This window comes from Corapipo altera, unplaced genomic scaffold (assembly GCF_003945725.1).
Source record: "Corapipo altera isolate COAL_440 unplaced genomic scaffold, ASM394572v1 58, whole genome shotgun sequence".
Taxonomy (NCBI): domain Eukaryota; kingdom Metazoa; phylum Chordata; class Aves; order Passeriformes; family Pipridae; genus Corapipo; species Corapipo altera.
In genome coordinates this window covers 3,966,969-3,986,740 of record NW_020884898.1, presented here as the reverse complement: position 1 = coordinate 3,986,740, position 19,772 = coordinate 3,966,969, and the positions used below count along the sequence as shown (strand labels likewise).

Here is a 19,772-nt window from a genome sequence, read left to right as displayed (position 1 = left end):
TCACCTGGCAGACTGGCAGTGCAGCTCAGCCTTACCTGGCTCTTCTCCCGAAAGCGAGCTCCTTCCAAGTGGGAGCGGAAGGAAGCCAGGACAAAATATGCAGCCGCTCTCATGTTGGAATCATAGCTGCTCAGGGCAGCTACTGTGAGACCCAGGGCATTGACTTCCACAAACTTGTGACATGCCACCACACACTCTGTGGGAAGAGGGAAAAAAGACATAGAAAAGCCGCTGGTGAGTCCCATAGTACGTAACAGCACTATAATCCTTAACATTCCTGTTCATAAGCACCCATTTCTAGCTCTACCCTGACAAACTATGACCTCACCACATGCTGAAGGCTCCTCCAGCTAACAAAGGTGTTCTGCAAATCACTCTGAACAGGAATTCTTTACTTGACCTGGAATTCATGAAGTCAGTCTCCTTTATGTGAGACAGAGATGACCCTGCCTGCCTAGGGCATGCCAAGTTAGGAGTAAACTCTGTAAAGACATATCATATCTCACTGTTTAGGGAAAGCTGAGTACAAAGAAGAACAAGAGGTAGAATTCACCTCTCCGGAGCATTTTCTGGGTGCCTAAAAGAAAGATCAGCAAATGAAAAGCCAACCTGCACTAAAAAGCTTCTGCAACAGAAAGGGCAGGAGAGTAAAACATAAATAGTCCTTTGGCCACAGCAGTTGTCCCTGTGCAGGCAGGAGTGACTCTGCTGGTAGGGCCTGTTCCAAGAGAAGTACCTTGTGGGAAAACCACAATCCAGCCCAACAGAAAACAGGAAACACTCCCTTCAATCTAACATTTACCTTCCACAGCATTTTGCCATCAGGATTTGGTGTTTCTCATTTAAAGGCTCTGTGTTTTGAAGAGTTTGTCCCATTCCTACCCACTGATGGCTAGAAAGGACTTGGTGTAAAACTGACTATTTCAATTCCATTCACCACAAAAGGATCACAATGGCACCTTTTGATGGTATTTTACCAGCTACAGTGCAAATGTACCATGGTGCTGAGTTTAGCAATAATATTAAAGTATTTTCTCGTCATTCACACTGGAGGTCAAGAGGAAGCTTCCAGAAACAAATATTCCTATTTAAGAAGGGGCCTATTTAAGCAGGGTCTTACTGATAAGTACCCATATTTGATCCACTGATTTCCCCCCCCATCACTGCCCACATAAACTAATATATATATATAAATATATATATATATATATAATATTTTTATGTCAACAAATCACAGATTGGTCCTGTCCCTGCATCAGCAGCTGGGCTGTTTCTCTCATCTTCTTCTCAACTGCCACAACTCCTAAAACTCAATTTCATGCCTGGCAGTTTCCTACCCAGCTCTGCTAGTTATGGGCCAGGTAACAGCAGGGTCTCTACCACCCCACCAGTCCAGTGCCCTTTGTCCCAAAGCTACCATCCTGCTGTCCTTCAGGCTGCTGGAGAACTACTAACAGGCACCAACCAGTCACACCAAGTGGGTGATTTCATGGGGTGGTGCCACATAATGAAATCCAAGGTTCTCACTTCAGCAGTCCACAGATTTATTTGGAAAACTTTCTTTCACTAAAAACATGCAGTGGTAATATCTTGCATCGAGACTGCGTTCAACAATTAACAAAAAATGACGAGTTATTATTTAAAAAACCACCAAGTTAATTCTATGACTGACATACAGCTTGTTTAAAGGACCTCGAGAACCGTGATGGAAAAGCTTTCCACAAGATGCATATCAGAGCTGAAGACAGACAGAACTTGCTATCTGCCCAACTCTAGAACGACTTTTTCCTCAGTGAGCATTAAATACTGTGCAAGAAGGCCGTGTTTATAAACTCAGCAGTTATATTACATCTGTGCACAGGGCACTGTGCAGCCAGTACAAAGAGCAAATAAATAAAGAGCTGGGAATTCCAAGAGCAGATGACATGGTTTATAAGCACCATGGGACTCGAACTCATAAATCACTTGGGCCCTTTAAAAGTGCCCCTCTTACAACACCGACTCTCATTCAGTGTGTAACAGTAAAGAGGGTTGTTTTTCTCCTCTCCAGTTTCAGATTCAATATAGCCACTGTCTCCACAGCTCCACAAGAACACGATGTTCTCAGTCTCGCTGCTTCCCACACAAGTGGCCACACAAGAGGGTCAGCACCAGCTGCAGTGCTGCTGAGGCTGAGCAAGAACCATCAGAACCCTCCCTCCAGCTCAGGTGGTGGGTGGTGATGGCTTTGTGCTTTATTCAGCTATTACATCCAGTTCCAAAGACATTGGCTATCCATGCTCTTCATCCACATCCATCTCAAAGGTCCAGCACATTTACTAGATCATCTGAAATCCCTCCTCCTATGAAACGTCAAATAGTTCTGGTATCTTTTCTCCTCAGAGGACTGAAAGACAGTTCTTGTTCCTGCTGTACAGTTTAAACCATAGCTAAGGACAGGCTAAGAACACCCAAAGAGGTGCTGTACTGCAAAGGTCTGAGTGAACAAAGGACTGTAAGTGTGGTTTCACTGACAGACACTAACAGCCTGCCAAGTGCTTCTGATACTATTGGTGTGGAAAGCCAAATCTAGCTGTAACTACACAGTGGTTAACCATAACCAACACAGGGAGGGAGCTGGTTAGGAAATTCCTTAGGATACTTGTGTCCCTCTGATCTCTGAGAGCTCTCTCCAGAGACAGTGTGTCTGCGGAGTACAACAGAGACGTTCTTGTGCCAAGCAGGGTCATGTCAAACAAAACTTGCAGACAGTTCTGAGCACCAGCCTATTCATAACACACACTGGCCCCATGCACCTCTGTCTAATGGAAAGTGAGTTGGCTGAAGTTTCCATGTTCTACAACCACAGCCTGTAACAGGTCAGATCTCCAGCCAATTCAGTCACAGCCCTCACTGCAGTACATTCTTTCTCCCCAAAGTCAGACACAAATTCCTTGCACTACTTGCTCCTGCAGCAGAGTAACCTGACACTAAATACCCAAGAGAAATATTCACTTTACCTGGTCTGGTCAGTTCACTGAAGAGTTGAAGTAGAAAACAAGGATCATAGAAGTCATCAAGACTCTTGACAGTTTCATCTTTATATAGTGACTCTTTTATTTCCTGAAACCAAATCCAAACCAGTATTTGTAAGGAACAACACCAATTTCCAACTTGGTTTCAAACTTCCCCAACCACCTCATCCCAGAATAAACCAGTTGATACTACATCTTGTAAAATATAATGCAACACAGGGTGAGACATGCACTCGAGTGGTTAAATCTGGCCTTCGCTACCAGGGCATATTTACAACTATTTCTCCTCACCAGCACCACCAGCATGTCAGCAAACTGTAGGAAAGACTGGAGAGCCTATTGTCAGTGGATCCTTGGATACTCCAATTCTGGTCTCATACACTGACAATCTTTGCAACCCACAATCACACCTGCCAACAAGATGTGGCCCATATACTGCAACTCATCTGAAAAGTGCTCCTAAAGAATTAACTCCAGCCATCCTACGAATTGAAATTACTCTCTTGATGGAAACAAACTGCAATGTATTACATGAATGCAAGAAAGGAATGGCTCAAGTGAAAGGCTCTTTTTGCACACCCAAAGAAGGATAACCAAGGATAGCCTGCAGCAAAAGCACCTGTGATGGCAGCAGTCGGCGATGTTGAGGGAACGACAGAATTGTCTTCATCATCTTTTCTCGGTCTAGCAGACACAGAATCTCCTCCATGCTTGGTTGCTGCCAGAGGGACTTCCCCAGACTCTTGCAAGTCCTGTGATGCTCCACAGCAGCCGGACCCCAGAGAAGGATTCTTAAACATTGTTAAAGGTAAAGGCATTAGGAAACAGACTGCTGGCACTGAGCAGAAAGCAATTACAGGTTCAAAATTAGTATTTAAATTTTCTCTTCACTTGTACTTATTACCCCGTGGCAACATGAAACTAGAACTCATTTTCTGAACTCAACACCTTTTCCATCTATCCCAAACCTTTTTGAATTCAGTCTGAGGGTGTCTCATTAACTCTGTCCTACCCTGTCAATCCAAGTCAGAATGTACCTGCTCACAGAAAGTGCCTCTATATTTAAGCTGTAAGTGCAGGTAAGAATGAGCAGCTGCATTAAGAGACAGGGATTCAGACCTGCTCCAGCTGCCTAAGCCAATGCTCTTGCACTGCTGGAAATATTTCTGCCTTCAGGACAGAAAAGTGCATGTGAGGAAGGCAGACCAAAACCATCAGCGTATGGAAGAACTCCTGCAACAGGCTTTCCTGTGGACTGCTCAGGCACAGGAAGGGGAAGAAGTCCTACTCTAATGACCAGAAGTCCTACACTTTGGCCTCCATCTCTGAGGACATCCCTATGGTGGGTATTAAGTATGGAGAGCAGGGGACTCCTGAAATGAGGCACTTCCTCACCCAACCCACAGACACCCAAATGTTTGGGTAACACATGAGAAACAAGGTTAAGAATAGGAAATTCATAGGAAAAATGTTTCTAAAAGCAAAATTCACCTCTAGCTTTGACGATGCTTATTGTTTATTTCAGTTAAAAATAAGACCCTGAAAAAATGCCAGTTGTGAGACCGTTTACTAGTGTGTAGTTACTCCAACAAAGGAAGGTGCTCAGCCTACCTGGAGTTTATAAGACTTTGATTATTCTTCTCATACAACTGAAGCAGCAGCAGTATCTTCTGATCTAAAAACCACAATTGAATCTGAAGTTAGTCACCCATGGAGATGAAAGCCAGACGTAGGAAATGCCTTTCCCAGGGTAACAGACTCACCTACAGCACTCAGAGTGGCCCCGTAGGCCCCCAGCAGCACAGGGAGGTGGCTGCTCTCACACAGAGAGGGGCTGAGCTGCACAGCCGTCAGCAGAACATCCACCAACGCCTCTGGAACGAGCACAGCTTTAGCCTGGCAGCTCCCAGTCACACACTGCACATGTAAACACCCCCCCAGACCCTCTACAATGGATGCACAGACAGGACTGTACATTTTACATCGAGATCTGTCTCTAGAAATACCAGAACCCATTTCCTCAACTACACTAAAGGACAGTTATGATGCATTTCATTGAAGTGGAATGTCTTAAACCAGTATTCCCAAGCTGAACACACGAGGCATGTTGCCACGTGAGGTCCCCAGTGTGGCACATATGCAGAAACATCTCCACTTGCTCTCTGTTTAAAAAGGAGTGCTGTCCCCTACCCTGCCATACCTCCACTCCCTCCTCTCCCAGGAGGGTATCTGGAATGCATTACACAGGGAACAGGCAGACATCCCAGCAACCTCCCCAAGGTACTTGAGGAGTTACAGCAAGAACTTGTTAGTTCACACCTCAGTTGCAGTAACTACAAAAATGCTCCTACACTGTGCATTCCAACAGGGATCAGCACTGCAGAGTCCAGGTAGTTACTGAGCTACAGGAACTCTGTCCTGTAGCATACAAAAATCACCCACTTTGTTCTATAACTAACTGAGAACCAGAAAAAATAAGTGATCAGGTTACTCAAAGGCAAACAGGGTGTCTGTAGCACATTCAAGACCTGACTCTAAATTTCTCTACTCCCAGTATCTGAGAAGGCACAGGCTTTGGTCCCTAGTTATCTGTAGGAATCTGAAGAGCTCATAAAGCAACAGCCTGAGTGAATGCCCTCTTGACATCAAGCTCCTGGAATACTGCAGTTAGCCTCAAAGCATCCATCTTGCTGCTCTACTGAAATACATTCTAAAGATAAGACATACAGTAAGCAGCAAAAGCTATTCCTTAGTTTTAATTCCACTAAATTTGTGAATTGACAAGAGCATTTTTCTCTTTTCAGGTGATTTAAAACTTGAAAGTTTGTTTATATATTCCTCACCAACACACACAAAATTTGTTATCAACATGCTGCCCTGAGAATTTCCTCCCCTTTTCTTACATGGCTCCTTTAATCAGTGAATCTCAAACCCCTGTGCAGTGGGGAAAAGCTGAGGTCTAGGTAGACTAAATGTGGTTAATGGTCAGGCAGCATTTCAGCAATGAAGAAACAAAGCCAATCCTACACATGAACTAGCATCCAATTTATATTCCAATTTATGAGGAAGGATATTCTCATGAAAGTTGTGGTATCAAATACACCTCATTTAAATTAACATTTTTTGATGCAAATTGCAAAATCAACTTAAAATCTCCTGTATCGACCTATTTTAAAATAGGTTTCTCATCACAGGACTTCTGTGATCTTATACTAACTGCCTCACAGAAAGCAAAAGAATCAATCCAAGACTTCAACTTGGTTTAAAAATACCCAACAAACAAACAAAAAACCCAAACCTACTTTCCAGTAGTTTTAGAAATATTAGTGTTTAAAACCAGCATCAGTAAAATATATGTAACATTTGGATCCAAGAACAGGTACAATTTAAAACTAAATGCTAATATTCTGGAACTGTTTAATAGCTCTGCAAGTATTCATGTAGGTGGATAGATTACTGGATGGAGAAAATATAACGCAAGAAAGACAAGATTCACTATATTTAGTAAAGGCAAGAAGAAGATTAAAAAAAACCTCTTGTCTGGATGTTCATGCCATCTTCTTCTCTTGACCTCAAGATGACTGACAAAAATAGAGAGTGCTGCGTGACCATCATGTGAAGTTTGGAGAGCTTGACTAAGCTCTGACTAAGTGAAGATTCTTTCTTGTACAGTAACTGTAAGGCAACATTCAGGACTTTCAGAAATGCTTCATCTCTGTAGCGGTACCTTTGGGAGCAAGGACCACAGAAAAGTCAGATCCCAACCAAACTCAAGGAAACCTGCTTGAAATAAAAAGCTGTTTCAGAAATGAGAACTCCGCAAAGAAAGCAAACTTAGTAAAACCAAAGCAAATTAAAATGGAAACGCTTACTTGAGTCCTGTCTTCACAAAGCTGTACCAGTCATCTGGGTCCGCTTCTCCAACCACGCGCTGTGTGTGCAGCAAGTCAAAACAGGTGTTTACATCTGGCTTCTACAGAGCTTCTACAGCTCATCAACACCAGCAATTTCTGTTCAAGGGACACGCTATCAACATGCAAGCCAAACTCAGGTGGGATGATCAAGGGATAGCAGGGAAAAAAGCTCTTGGATACAACAACCCTACCTCCTTGTTCAAATGAAAATGCAAGGGTTGTTTTGTTGGTCTGCAAGCAGAGGAGCATATGGGCTGTATGTTAACTGAAAAGCAAGCTGGTCTGTAGGTACCAAAAAACCCAGAGCCTCGAAACTCTTTACACTCCTGAAGTGTGAAAGGAATCAAAAGTAGGCAAGTCAAAGCAGGAGATTCTGTACTAGGTTTTTGTGTCCTTAAACTAAGCAAGCTGTGCACATGGCACACAGAGGTGGCTGGGTGTATGTGTTCCTTACAACAACTGATCAAAAGGATCTCTGCCCCAGACTGCAGATGCCATGGTAGGTGGGTCTCGGCAGAAGCATCTTTATCACTTTTTTTTTAATTAAAAAAAAAAAAATCCACTGGCAACCTTTGATTTTTTACTCCTGAATACCTCATACTCTTGTCTTCAAAGGGGACTCCTAGCAGAAAGCAGTCATCAGGAACTCAAAGCTGCTTTTTATAAAGGATTAGCAGGGCTAAGTTAACACCGTAAAAGCTATTAAAAGTCCATGGAAACCATAATCTATAAAACAGGAAATCAAATCCAGTCCACATTTACCCAAGACACAAGCGTCCAATCACACATATGCACACAGTGCCACTCTGGCAAAGCAGATAAGAAGTCTCACCAGTAGTTCCTCCAGCCTCAGCAACATGGACCTCTCCACTTCTTGCTTGTTTTCATCTTTATTGCTGCTGTACATGGCAACTAACCCCTTCATGCAGGCTGATAACAGGCGTCTCCTCCAGGAATGTAGCTCCTCTGAGTTTTCAAGCACTCTGGATATGGCATCTGCCACTGTCCAACTGCAGAGAGATAGTTATTTATTTTTTTGTTCACGTTTAATTTGCTTTTTGTATATGTTAAAAGTGTCTTGCTGCCAAAGTGCAGAGCGACAGATTCTGTGAGGAGAGGATGCTGTTACTGCTCACAAGATTTGCATTCAGGACAACCTGAGCCCTGAGAGGGCAACACACACTGCCCACCTCTCTTCATTCCCTGCTCTCTCAAAAGCAGCAGGAAGCTGGTCCATCAGGTTGCGCAGCCCTTTGCTTTCTGAAGATGGCAACAACTTTGAAAGAATTTGCAGTTTCACAGTAGTCTCACACGACACTTCTGTGTCCTGAATTCCAGCGCAGAGCTCCTTCCACAGAGCTTTCCTCAGGACAGGGGTAACAGCAGAGACAACTGCAGGGAGAACAGAGGTCACAGTTTCCACCACCTACAGGTGTTAAGCAACAACATACTAATCCTAAAGCATTTTCTAACTCAGGCCCAGATTATTCAGTTTCTCGGAAATGATGCTACAGGAGCTGCTTATCTGCTACAGAGAAGTGCTAGAGAAAGGTTTAGTTCTTTGCCCATCCTTTACTTTCCTGGGTGCTGACAAGGTCTTTTCACTGCTTGACCTTGTAGGTAGAGCTACAGCTACAGTCAGTTTGTTTCCTTTGCTATTTATATTTCTGGGCAATAGGAGAAATGAAACCAAAGTGAACCTGTTCTTTCAAGCTGAATCCTATCTCCTCGTTTTGCTGGTAGAGAATTTAACACTCATGTCCATCAATGTAATGCTGTTGTGAGTTTGGAAAGGTCTGGACTGCCAGCTTAGGAGGGCATGTAGCAAAGCTATAGTTGGAAATTTTGGATTCTGCAAAAGTGACAGCTCAGATTCTGCAAAACCATCTGCCTGGTGTGTTCCATCTGTGCCAAAGCAAAAGGTTTTACTTCCTGTACTAAACCAAGAGAAGCACAAAGACAGATTTTCACACGCACCAAGCATTAAATAAGGGCTTCAAAAGAGAAATCTGGGCAGCAGTAACTGTAAGAACATTTGGCTTCGTTCTAACAGCCAACCCTCAGCACAGCTCTTTACCCTGCAGAGGTGCTTACAAGAGTCATCAGAGGACAGACACCTCAGTTTTATCACCTCTACTTATTGTGCAGAGGATCCAAGACTCCCAAATCAAACAGAGATCAGTGGTTCCTTTACCTGTGGAAGGTCGGGTGAAATCATACTGGTCTCTGCATTGCAAATACACATTAATGAGTGGGAGAAAGCTCTCCATGTGCTTCCTGAGGTACTTCCCAGTGGCACTGCTCAGGCACCAGAGCTCAAACTGCAGCAGGTGAGTCCTGGAGTACTTGATCAGCATGGCCACAATGGCAAGGGAGGTGTGGGAGCACTGGTTGAGGCAGTGAACCTGCACCTCAACACTGACTGCATGGGCAAGGACTGGTTCATTCTGGAGAGCCTGAAGAAAAACCTTCTCCAAATCTTTGCTGGCTGATGCTGACATCAATACCCCCAAAGCTCTAATGTGCTCTGTGGATAGCAGGAGCTCTCCTTGCTCAGGCTGCCTTTGGTAGCTGTCTGTGAGGAGCTGCACCAAAATCTGTCCATAGAAGCTCAACTGTTTCCCTTTTTTAGGGGATTTTTCAGATTTCTGAACAGTCAAGCTTGTCTCAGGAAGTCGCAGCATGGTTAAAGTGATGTCCTTCAGCTGATCTGCACTCATGTGTATGTGCAACTCCTCCAGAGCCTGCAGCTGGTGAGACTTCCTGGGAGAGATCTGGCTGCTGTCTTTCCCCACAGCCTGTAGCTCTTTCAAGACACTTTTTGTGATAGCTTCAAAATACTTGGACAACACATGTCTGTGATCCGTTGTGATGCTCTGAAAGATGGGGGCACCTGTTTTCAGCAGCTGGAGCACACCAGAATTGAGGTGAGCTGACAGGAGTTTCACAGTGACAGGGTTCAAACCAGGCTGAGGAACAGAACGTAGTTCTAATGCCAGGAACCAACTCTCCAGCACAGGATGTCCGAAAATTAACATGAGTGTATCTTCCAGGGTCTGTAACAGATGGTTGTAACAATATCACTGAATGGAAAATTAGTTTGAGGCAAAAAATAAAAGCATTCATCTGTCTCTTTTCCACACTTGTTAATTACAGTGATTGAACAGGAAATTGTCTACTAACTGCCCAGAGGATAAAAATATTAATGAATTACAAGTACATATATACCACTCTTCCACCATTCAAGCTGTGGGGAGGCAAGCCTCCACTGAGGATTCTCCACATCTCCAGGAGAAACCTGCATATTTTGTCAACACAGTTTGATTCTAATCTCCACAAATTCACAGAACAGATGAAAGAAGAAAAAAAAAAAATCACTCCTCCAAGAACACAATTTTCATAGTCAGGCTTTACAAAGGGTTTTTTGCAAAGGTGTCTCTTTCAGGACCTCTCCTGACTGTGTTCCTGACAGCTCAGGAGTGAGACTGTGGATGACACAGCTGGGTCAGATTTCCAGACAGTACTTTGGTAACAGTACTTTGGTCCACATGCTCTATGTTCCTAAGTTCTCCTCTGAGACCTTAACAGCATCTGTGGTTAAGCAAAACTTATGACTGTTTCCCTAGAGAATAAATCAAATCAAAGTTTACTAACAGATGCTTGTGAATCAAGGGATTTGGTACCTTGTCATTTGAAGACTCCTCTGTGATCAGAGATTCCTCATCCACAAAGAGATCTGACTCAGTCTGATGCTCCTCCCGTTTCTGCTGATGATCCAACTCTATCTGATTGCCCCGGCACAACAAGCTGTTCAGCAGGTCCACATAGAGGTCAACAAGTTGAGGACCAGAAGTTTTACTAAGCTGTGAAAATAAAGATACCTTGGAAATTGAGAAAAGGGAAGGATGGGAGCAGAAGGATAATTATCCAACACGAATGGAAGTTAACTAAGAGCTACTTGGATTACAACACCTTCTGTGAGAAGGAGTCACTCCCATCTGTAGGAATCTGATTCTAGGAAAAGTCTCAGGCTGCCAAATAAATATTTATAGATTTCCATCTATACTGTGACTTCTGGTGTAACATAGGCCAGTTAATTTTACCCTCTGGAAAGGCTTCTTAGCAACATCCAGGAGCTGGATTAAATTCTCAGGTTTATTTGCACTCACACAGATCAGTAAGGTAACCTACACAAAGTAAATCCAAAACTCCTCAACAATCAGAAGAACAGATATTTATTTACAAATTAGGTGCAGCTTTGTCTGGTGCTCTGTAGACTCAGCGAGAGCCAAGTACAGGAAAAAGCTGCAGAACTGAATCCTAAGTTTTAACAGCCAGGTCATTTGTACTTTCTGCATTAAAATAAACCAAACAAACCCACAATATTATTATAATATTGCTCTTACACTGCCGAAGCTCTCCACTGTGGATTTCAGGTATAGCAACACATGCTTTACTCCCAGCAAAAGCTGTTCAGGTGGGAGCTGGGAAGCCAGGTCTCTCAATTTTGTCTGGATACCATCTTCCAGTAAGGTATTGCTTCCTCTCTCATAGGCTCTCTTTAGCAAAGTGGTAAACACAGAATCCAGGGCCACAGCAGGTTCTCTGCTTACCTCTTTGTGGGTTTTGAACTGTTTAAAATAGAAAAAAGCGTAAGAGGAAAAAATGATGAGTATGAATCAAAGATTTCTTCAGCTGCCTTTGCTTTTAAATGAGCTCTGAGCTGAAACCTGGCTGAAGCTCCAGGAGCACAAGTTCTGCTATCACAGAGCTGCCCCGAGGGGAATGTGCCCTTGCTCACTGCTGGGCTAACTCACCCACACCCAGCACAGGGGACCTGTGCATTCCCAACCCACTTCTGCCACTGTGAACTGGCTCCTGAGGCCACATCACACATCAGGCTTTGCTGTGCCTGGTGAGGAGCTGTGTCTCTGTGACTGTGTACAACACCTGAGCCCTAGCATCACCTCCCAACCACCCAGACCTCTTGTGTCCTTAGAGAGAAAAGCCCTCAAGCAAAATTGTGTCCCAATGTGATCCAGAAGCAATACAGAATTAGCTTAATGTAAATGTACTTTCTCATGGAAATGTAACCTTTATAAACTGTGAGGTTTTATTAGAATATTTGCTCAAGCATTCACTGACTTCAGGTATTCCATACCACAGGTTCCTGAGATTGCTGAGGTATCCACAGTTTATAGTACTGGTTAAAGTGGTAGAGTTGAGGGTACTTGGAAACTTTCAGGGACTTCAGATCTTTATCATAGAGCTGGAATATCAAGCAGAGGGCCAAAGGTTCTCTCTGAGAGTGCAGGAGGTCAGTGAAAACAGCAACAAGGTACTCCACGATGTGTGCTCCTAGAAAAACAAAATAAAAAATGACACTTCTATTGACACAAATAATCTGCATGAACAAAGACACTGGGGCAACCCTCTTTGCCTAGGGCCTGGGCAGCAGGCCCCAGAGCATCATTTAGGGAAGTACTGAATAGGATTAAAAGGTGTTTGTGGTAAGCTAGACAAGTGTTCCTGACAGACCAAGCTACCTGGAAAATCATCCATTCAGTAGTTCCTGCTGAAGTAAATAATCACCCTACTTTCAGATACATGCTCAGTTTGGCCTGTTTCCTTCCAGACAAGCATAAAACTAGTTCTGCCTTCACTGTGTTGTGCTAAACAGGCCTGTATTTTAACATGAAAAAGACCCCAGCCAAGCACCACCTAAGAGAACTGATTTGTACTGGGGGCACACGGCCAGGTTAACATGTGTGAGGTACAGTGGGAGGAGTTTCTTTCAGAACTGGGACTTCTCAGTTCCACCCCAGCTGCTACTCAACAGCCAAATACACACAGAACTTAGCCAGGTGCTGTGGGGTTTGGCAAATCCTGTTCAGAGCCCACCTGATGCCCCTGTGACTCCAACGCTTTCCTCAACGATGTGGTAGAACTTTGTAACACCACCACCAGAGCTTCAACATCAGAGCTTCATCTCTGAAGAAGTTTTCTTTGGAAAACACATCCATTTCCTACTCAACAGTGCAGTCCTTTCTCCCACTGCCTGGTCCCTGTGGAAGAGCTGTCTACAGCTATTGACACCGCCTTCCTCTCATATCTGCACACTCTGTGCTTAGAACACTCTGTTACTGAAGCTAACTGCTTCCAGACCAAGACTGTCCATGCAAGGACAGTGTCTCCTGTTTAGGGTCAAGAAAAAAGGACAGAAGCACCTCATAGTGCTTCTCTTGAGCAGGAAGCACCATTGATCAATCTCCTTCTGTTTGCAATGAAGATAACAAAATGTCTTGAGGAGTTCACTGGGTAAAAATGATCCCACTTCCACTCCACTGGCAGAGCTGATACATAGAAACAAAAGTCTGTACCTGTTCCATTTTCAGACTGAAGTAACAGTACATTCCTGGCTTCTAATGCAGCAGGGACAACAGCACTGAATGGAAATGTTTGAATAATCATGTCTTCATTTAAAGTGAACTCAATTTCCTCATCTAAGCCATCACTGCCCTCAATCATGACATCCACCATATCCAGGACATCTATTAAGTGAAGGAAAAAATGTAAGCAGAGGATTCAGACTAACTGGAAAACAACAGAGCTAGAATGCAGCACTCCAGGAACACAGGCACCAAGTCTTGGAGTTCTCCGTCCTTGAGGAGTTACCACTTACCGTCAATGTGAGAGATGGGGATGCTGATGTTATCAGAGTCCTGTTTAAACATATTGACCTGGAGCATGCTGGCTTCCTGAACCAGGTCTGCTGCCTTGTCTGTGTAGGGATAGGGGTTTGTCACCAGCTTCAGCAGCACCTGCCAACAAAGGTTGAGAGAGAAAAGTAAGTGCACAGGCTTTTAAGTGTATGGGAACCACACCTTGTTAAGAAAGCCCATGTGCTAGAAGTGGTTGGAAGCTGGGCAAGTTTTAGGAGGACAACTTTTTGTTGGAATCTGCCTGTGGTTCCTGCCATACAGGCTACACTGGGACTGATGGAAAAAGAAATATCCACTGCAATCTGGCACCTGAAGTGCTACCACAGACTGAGTCCCTGGGGAAACTGCATTGAAAAAGAAGCATTTAACATCCTGAAGAGTAAACAGGAAATGTCAACTTTTACTATAAAAGATTACAATTTACTGACGTCTGGTAATTTTGGCAGGTAATGCCATTTTAGGAGGAGATAAACGCTACCCACACATACAACAATGCTATAATAACAACTTCTCTTTTGGGATTTAATTTTCCTGCAAATCATTTCGCTGTCCTCCCACCAAGACAAGAAAGATGTCAGCCCTGTATAAAGAATGATAAACACTGCTTTTCTTGGAATTCATTCACTGGTCTTTGACAGATTTCTCAAAAACAGCAACAAAATCCCTGGTTTCCACTAACACTATTCTTGGTATTGTTTATCCAGCTAATTTGGACATTGTTACCCTTTCCAAAAACTGAATCACTGCTTCCTTTTGGTCTTCTTTTGTATTATCCAAGTGTTCCAGCCAAACTGTAAGTTCTTTCCACGTGTACTCAAACACTCCACTGTCACGTAAAACCTGTCCAGAAAACAAAGGGATAGGTGTGTAAAAAAACCCAAAACACCTAAAATACAATACTCCCCAAACCACAGATCTTTTTGTATAGGAATTTCATGTTTTCTCCTTGGAAAGAAAAAAAGAAGAGCAGGTTGATGAACGGAAGTATCTGTAGCTCTCTTCTCAACCTCTTTGTATACAAAGGAAGCTATCACAACTCATTTGTTCTACTATTTCTTCTTCTATTTAATCTGTGTACAACACCAACAGCTATAAAAATAACTGCTGCTTACACGAATCTGACAGGATAATTCATCAAAATAAAGAAAAAATGAAGGGAAAAGGATTAATTTTAACATAATTAACTATTTGTGGCAGGGTCTCAAAATAGAAATGCACAGTTCTCATGAAAACCGGCAGGAACAGAATGTGAAATCCAAAACCATGCCTTTGATTATACGGCACTGTGTTGAAAAATAAACAAAACACACCCATTAACATCTATTCTTAGCAGCCTTTCTGCTGACATAACTGCCCTGACTTCCCTGCCCCTGCACTACCTTCAGCAAAAATGCAACAGACTGCATCTGAAAGAGGACACGAGACTGAATCAGGTAGCCCCCATCCCCATTCAGCAAAAGAATCCAAATACACCACAAAAACAGTACTGGGCAGCTTTTGAGTGAGACATTCATTACTGGGAGACACAGTTAACCTGAATTTAATCCCCTGCAGGGATCAAGAGCATTGAAAACCTAAACCCCAATTCAACCACTGTAACTTCGGTTCAGTGGACTGAGTATTACAATTGCACCCTGTGACTGAAGCTAAATGCAGAGATTAAATGCACAAAGCTGACAAACTTGTGTGCCACTAATACAGGACTAACTGCAGGAAGAGCCCTGTCCAGGGCCCAGAACAGCTGCTTGGATTTTCTCTTTGCACTTTTTCCTAATTTAGGTCTCCACCCCTACTTAGATAACTAAAATATGTCCTGTTTTAAGAAGATACCGAAAACAACAGCCACTGGTTTCTTTATGGGCTTGTAGTTGATCGCACTTCTGAAAAATCATGACTTATTTAAATGTACAGAAGGGGATTTTAATTCAAAAGTACTCCTTGCATCAAAGCATGTATTGGACTGTAACAAAGACGCTATTTTGCAGGGCCAGAGCAAACTAGCTAAGGCTTTAGGAAGGCTAGATAGATGAAGTACAGATTAAATAAATGAGGATAAGAAATAAATCCCAAAAATCATCTCTTCTTGATCCACGTCAAGACCTTTGCAGGCACAAACTACACTGATCTATCACAGTGTCAGAATTAATTTAGCCTAGGGGGGTGAGCAAACATTAAAGACATTTTCTTTAATATTTTATCAACTGTTGCAGCAAAGTCACTTGACAGCATTTACTTCCATAGAATATTTAGCTAACAGGCAGTTATCTGACAGTAAATTCTAAGCACAGTCACAGGAAAGGAGACTCTGTTGGTCACACAACTACGCAGTAAAAGTATCTGCTTTAAGAAAATATTTTACAATTCTGAAATTTCAGACCAGTGGGATATAGTGAATATCCTGATATTTCAGTTCTGATGCTTACCTTGATAATCAGTTTTTTAGTGGAAATTTTCAGATGAGAATGGTTACTTGTAACAAACATTTTCATCAGTAAATAGAAGACTGATTTTTCACCAGACACCTTCTCTGTCTCAGAGATATCCTAAAAGAAAAGTATATTAAAATTCTCCTGTTACAGCAACACTGCACAGGATTATGTTGTACTGAAGCAGATAGGTAAGACATTATTTTATAGACCTGTTCAAAAATCCCAAGGCCAGAATCGAATGGGATCATTTATACTACTTTGCATTCAGTGACCCAGGATCATTGTACTCATTTGCACAATGTTTGTTTGGAAAGTAGAAGAAGAGACCAGCAACAGAAACACCAACCAATACAAGGGTCCAAGATAAAACCACCTCCCTCTCCAAACATCTCCTACTGTTATCACAATCCATGGGAGTCTCCATTCCCCTCAAAGCTTGGCCCACTCCTCTCTCCTCACATGACAAGCAGGCTCTCAACAGTGTTCTTATTTTACAAGTCTGTAGTAAAAAAGAGAGCTAGGGACCTGAAGGTTTCCAGGAATTATGGAGAGCACTAAAAAATGTTGAAATCTTCCCTGGGAACAGGTAGGATGGCTCCCATCAGCAGCTCATTTCCTTGGTCTGAAACCTCAGGCTTTCCAGACAAGTGGAAACCAGCACATTCTCACTCGTGCCCCTCTCCAAAGACATACAGAGCTGAAGGAACCTTGTCCAGCGCTCATCAGAGAAGCAAAAACTGCACACTTTTCATAAAACCTTTCCAGCTCAGAGGGGATTTTTCACTGATGCTAAGACTGCAATTCCTACTGGTTTTACAAAAAGGTCGCCTCCTAAAATGACTGGACTGGGACTAGTTTAAAACTAGGCAGTGCCAGATGGAAAGGCCAAGGAAACGTAAATTTGCATCAAAGTCTCTTACCTGTACTCTGAACCAGGCAAATTTATTTGCAGGAAGTTCCAAAGCCACTCTCAGTATATGGTGCTGCAGGAGAGGAGGGACCTCTTCCCGGAGGCCCTTTTCAGTGACGATACCTGAGATGTGAAAGCAATACAACCAACTTCAGTCTGGTCCATCTTCCTGAGATCTCAGGAACACTCATATTTTAGGGTTTCAAACAGTCACTGTGAGACAAGCTGGCAATCCACCAATTTTCACATCATGGGATCCCTCGACATACTGAAACTACATTTGGCCCATTCGAGGTGGGAATCCAGCCCTCAGAGGTAGAGTGAAACAACTGCCCCCGGCACAAGCCATCACTGCTGCACGGGAATACAAAATCTATCAGCCTCAGCAACCCTGAAAAGCTGTGACCTACAGAAGTACAAAGGATGGATAAACTGGAAAGCAAAACACAGAATTTAAGTCAACAATAAATCTTAACACTCATACCATGACAATATTTGCTCCAGACAATAGAACTTCAAACTCATGTCTCTCCCTACATTACTTTTATCACCTACTCCCAACATCTGCTATGGCATAACCTCAGTTATTCACCTCACAGTTCACAGAGCTGTGCAGACCTTTATAGTGTGATCAAAACCTGACCTGCCCACACCTGACCTGCAGGTAAGTTACATGGGGAGATCAGCTGTACAGAGCTCTGGTGTCCATGTGCTTCTTGTAGTCTGTGCAGGATACTGCGGCCCACATTAGAGAGAGGACAATACATTTTAAACAGTCACCACAAAGGCTATCCAATGGTAAGACCAAACAATAAACTCCACCAGCTATTTAAAGAACATATTGCTATGAGGTAGAAAAACATGCTGCATTTGGTGTGTGTGTTTTCATCAAGGTGGGGGGAAGGAGCGACAGAACTCTCACTCTGACATTTGAGAGAACAAAGTCTCATGATTAATTTACACCATCATTTTCTACCATATCACCTTTCTTCAAAAATCAATATCGAGGCTCACTACATTACATTTGTTTGAGAATGACACTTCACTTTCCAACCTATTCAACTTCATTATTTTATAATGTAACCAAACAGACTCGCAAAGAGATTTCTGCCTCACAAAAAGGTGTCCTGCCTTTTGTCCAGTTTGAAGTAAGCAGACCAGTAAGTAATAATGGGAAAAGTAATAATGGGATAAACAGGGTATGTGATTTGGTGAGTCACCAAGTAGACAAAACAATTAAATACGCTTTGACAGAGGCAGGAAAAACCTCGTGCATGAGACAGTTGATTTAGAGGGGAGTTTTGTTTAAAGCCCCTTTCTCCCTGACAGAGTTTAATTAAGGCATTTACATAACTCCCATCCTTACACATCACAGGCCTGCCTAACACAGAAATAGTTGCTCTAGCTGGGTGGCCTACAAGCTCTGGTGGCCCACAGTCAGCAGTGATGCCCAAACAACCCTCTCCTCTCTCCCCCAGAGTTGTACACGGCTGTATTAATCGTACCACAAGCAGCACTGGAGGACCTTTGTAAATTTGTCAGGCATAATTTGCCCTTAGTGAAGCCACACTGGCTGTCACCAATTACCTCTGTGCTTTCCATGTGCCTTAGCACAGTTTCCAGGAGAATGTGCTCTATGATCTTGCCTGGCACAGAAGTGAGACTGACTGGTCTGTAGTTCCCTGGGTCTTCCACTTTCTCCTTTTTAAAAATGGGGGTTATGTGTGCACTTTCCCAGTCAGTGGGAAGTTCACTGGACTACCACTACTTCTCAAAATATTATGGATAGTGGATTAGCCACTTTCTCTGTCAGTTCCTGCAGGACCCACAGATGACTCTCATCAGGTCCCACAGCTTGTGCACACTCAAGATCCTTAGATGGTCTCAAACCTGATCCTCTTCTACTGTGGGCTTAGGGTCTTCATTCCCCCCAGTCCCTGCATTTGCCTTTCCTGACATGGCCAGCAGGACTGGATCACTCACCCTTGAAGGCTGAGGCATAGAAGTCGTTGAGAACCTCAGCCTTCTCCATATCCAGGGTAGCCAGGACTCCCATCTCCTTCTACAGAGGGCCCACATTATCCCTAGTCTTTCATTAGCAACATATCTACGGAAACCCTTCCTGTTGTCTTTGATATCTCTGCCCAGACTCAATTCTAACTGGGCCTTGGCTTCCCTAACCTTGTCCCCAGCTTCCCCATGCAATTTCTCTATATTCCTCCAAGGTCACCTGTCCTCACTTCCACCTTCTGAAAGCTTCTTTTTTCCCTTTGACTTTGCTCAGTAGCTCCTTCCATGGAGGCCTCCTGGCATTTTTGCCAGATTTCCTCCTCGCCATGATGCATTGCTCCTCAGCTTGGAGGAGGTGACCCCTGGATATCAGCCAGCATTCTTGAGCCCCTCTGCCCCTCTAGGGCTCTGTCCCACAGGACTCAACCAAATAGGTCCCATAAGAAGCCAAATCTCTGTTACAAGAGTTTTCAGAGGACACTGGTGAATTAGGATGTGCTTCTCTCCCATCCCAAACTTTCTGTGAACTATGCTGTTAAAAATATTCTTTATCATCACAGTTAATAAGTGTTTGGAAATAGCTTTTTGATGTTGGGATTGTTAACAGAGAAACCTAAGAGCTGAAGGTAAGCCTTTCTCAGAAAGATTAGCATTCAAACCCCATAAAGAATATGGCACAGGAAGAGGAAAACTGTAGCACAGCGTAACACAGCTGAGTGTAGCAGAGCAGCTACAGAATTTAAGAGGGCAGAGTGCCAGAGCACTGAAGAAAC

At 43.3% G+C, this 19,772-nt stretch overlaps 1 protein-coding gene across 1 annotated transcript in view; it reads right to left on the bottom strand.

The window, feature by feature from the left end:
* The window catches only part of URB1 (URB1 ribosome biogenesis homolog), a 40,696-nt gene that overhangs the window by 6,811 nt on the left and 14,113 nt on the right, over nucleotides 1-19,772 (bottom strand). Inside the window, exons 14-31 of the mRNA XM_027648687.1 lie at nucleotides 17,000-17,112; nucleotides 16,074-16,193; nucleotides 14,374-14,490; nucleotides 13,611-13,749; nucleotides 13,309-13,479; nucleotides 12,090-12,286; nucleotides 11,335-11,559; nucleotides 10,612-10,791; nucleotides 9,123-9,984; nucleotides 8,119-8,320; nucleotides 7,761-7,938; nucleotides 6,887-6,945; nucleotides 6,548-6,741; nucleotides 4,778-4,888; nucleotides 4,626-4,689; nucleotides 3,634-3,805; nucleotides 3,000-3,102; nucleotides 36-196 (exon numbers count right to left, since the gene is read on the bottom strand). Of these exons, the coding sequence (XP_027504488.1) occupies nucleotides 36-196; nucleotides 3,000-3,102; nucleotides 3,634-3,805; nucleotides 4,626-4,689; nucleotides 4,778-4,888; nucleotides 6,548-6,741; nucleotides 6,887-6,945; nucleotides 7,761-7,938; nucleotides 8,119-8,320; nucleotides 9,123-9,984; nucleotides 10,612-10,791; nucleotides 11,335-11,559; nucleotides 12,090-12,286; nucleotides 13,309-13,479; nucleotides 13,611-13,749; nucleotides 14,374-14,490; nucleotides 16,074-16,193; nucleotides 17,000-17,112 (3,368 nt within the window). The remainder of the gene's footprint in view (nucleotides 1-35; nucleotides 197-2,999; nucleotides 3,103-3,633; nucleotides 3,806-4,625; nucleotides 4,690-4,777; nucleotides 4,889-6,547; nucleotides 6,742-6,886; nucleotides 6,946-7,760; nucleotides 7,939-8,118; nucleotides 8,321-9,122; nucleotides 9,985-10,611; nucleotides 10,792-11,334; nucleotides 11,560-12,089; nucleotides 12,287-13,308; nucleotides 13,480-13,610; nucleotides 13,750-14,373; nucleotides 14,491-16,073; nucleotides 16,194-16,999; nucleotides 17,113-19,772) is intronic.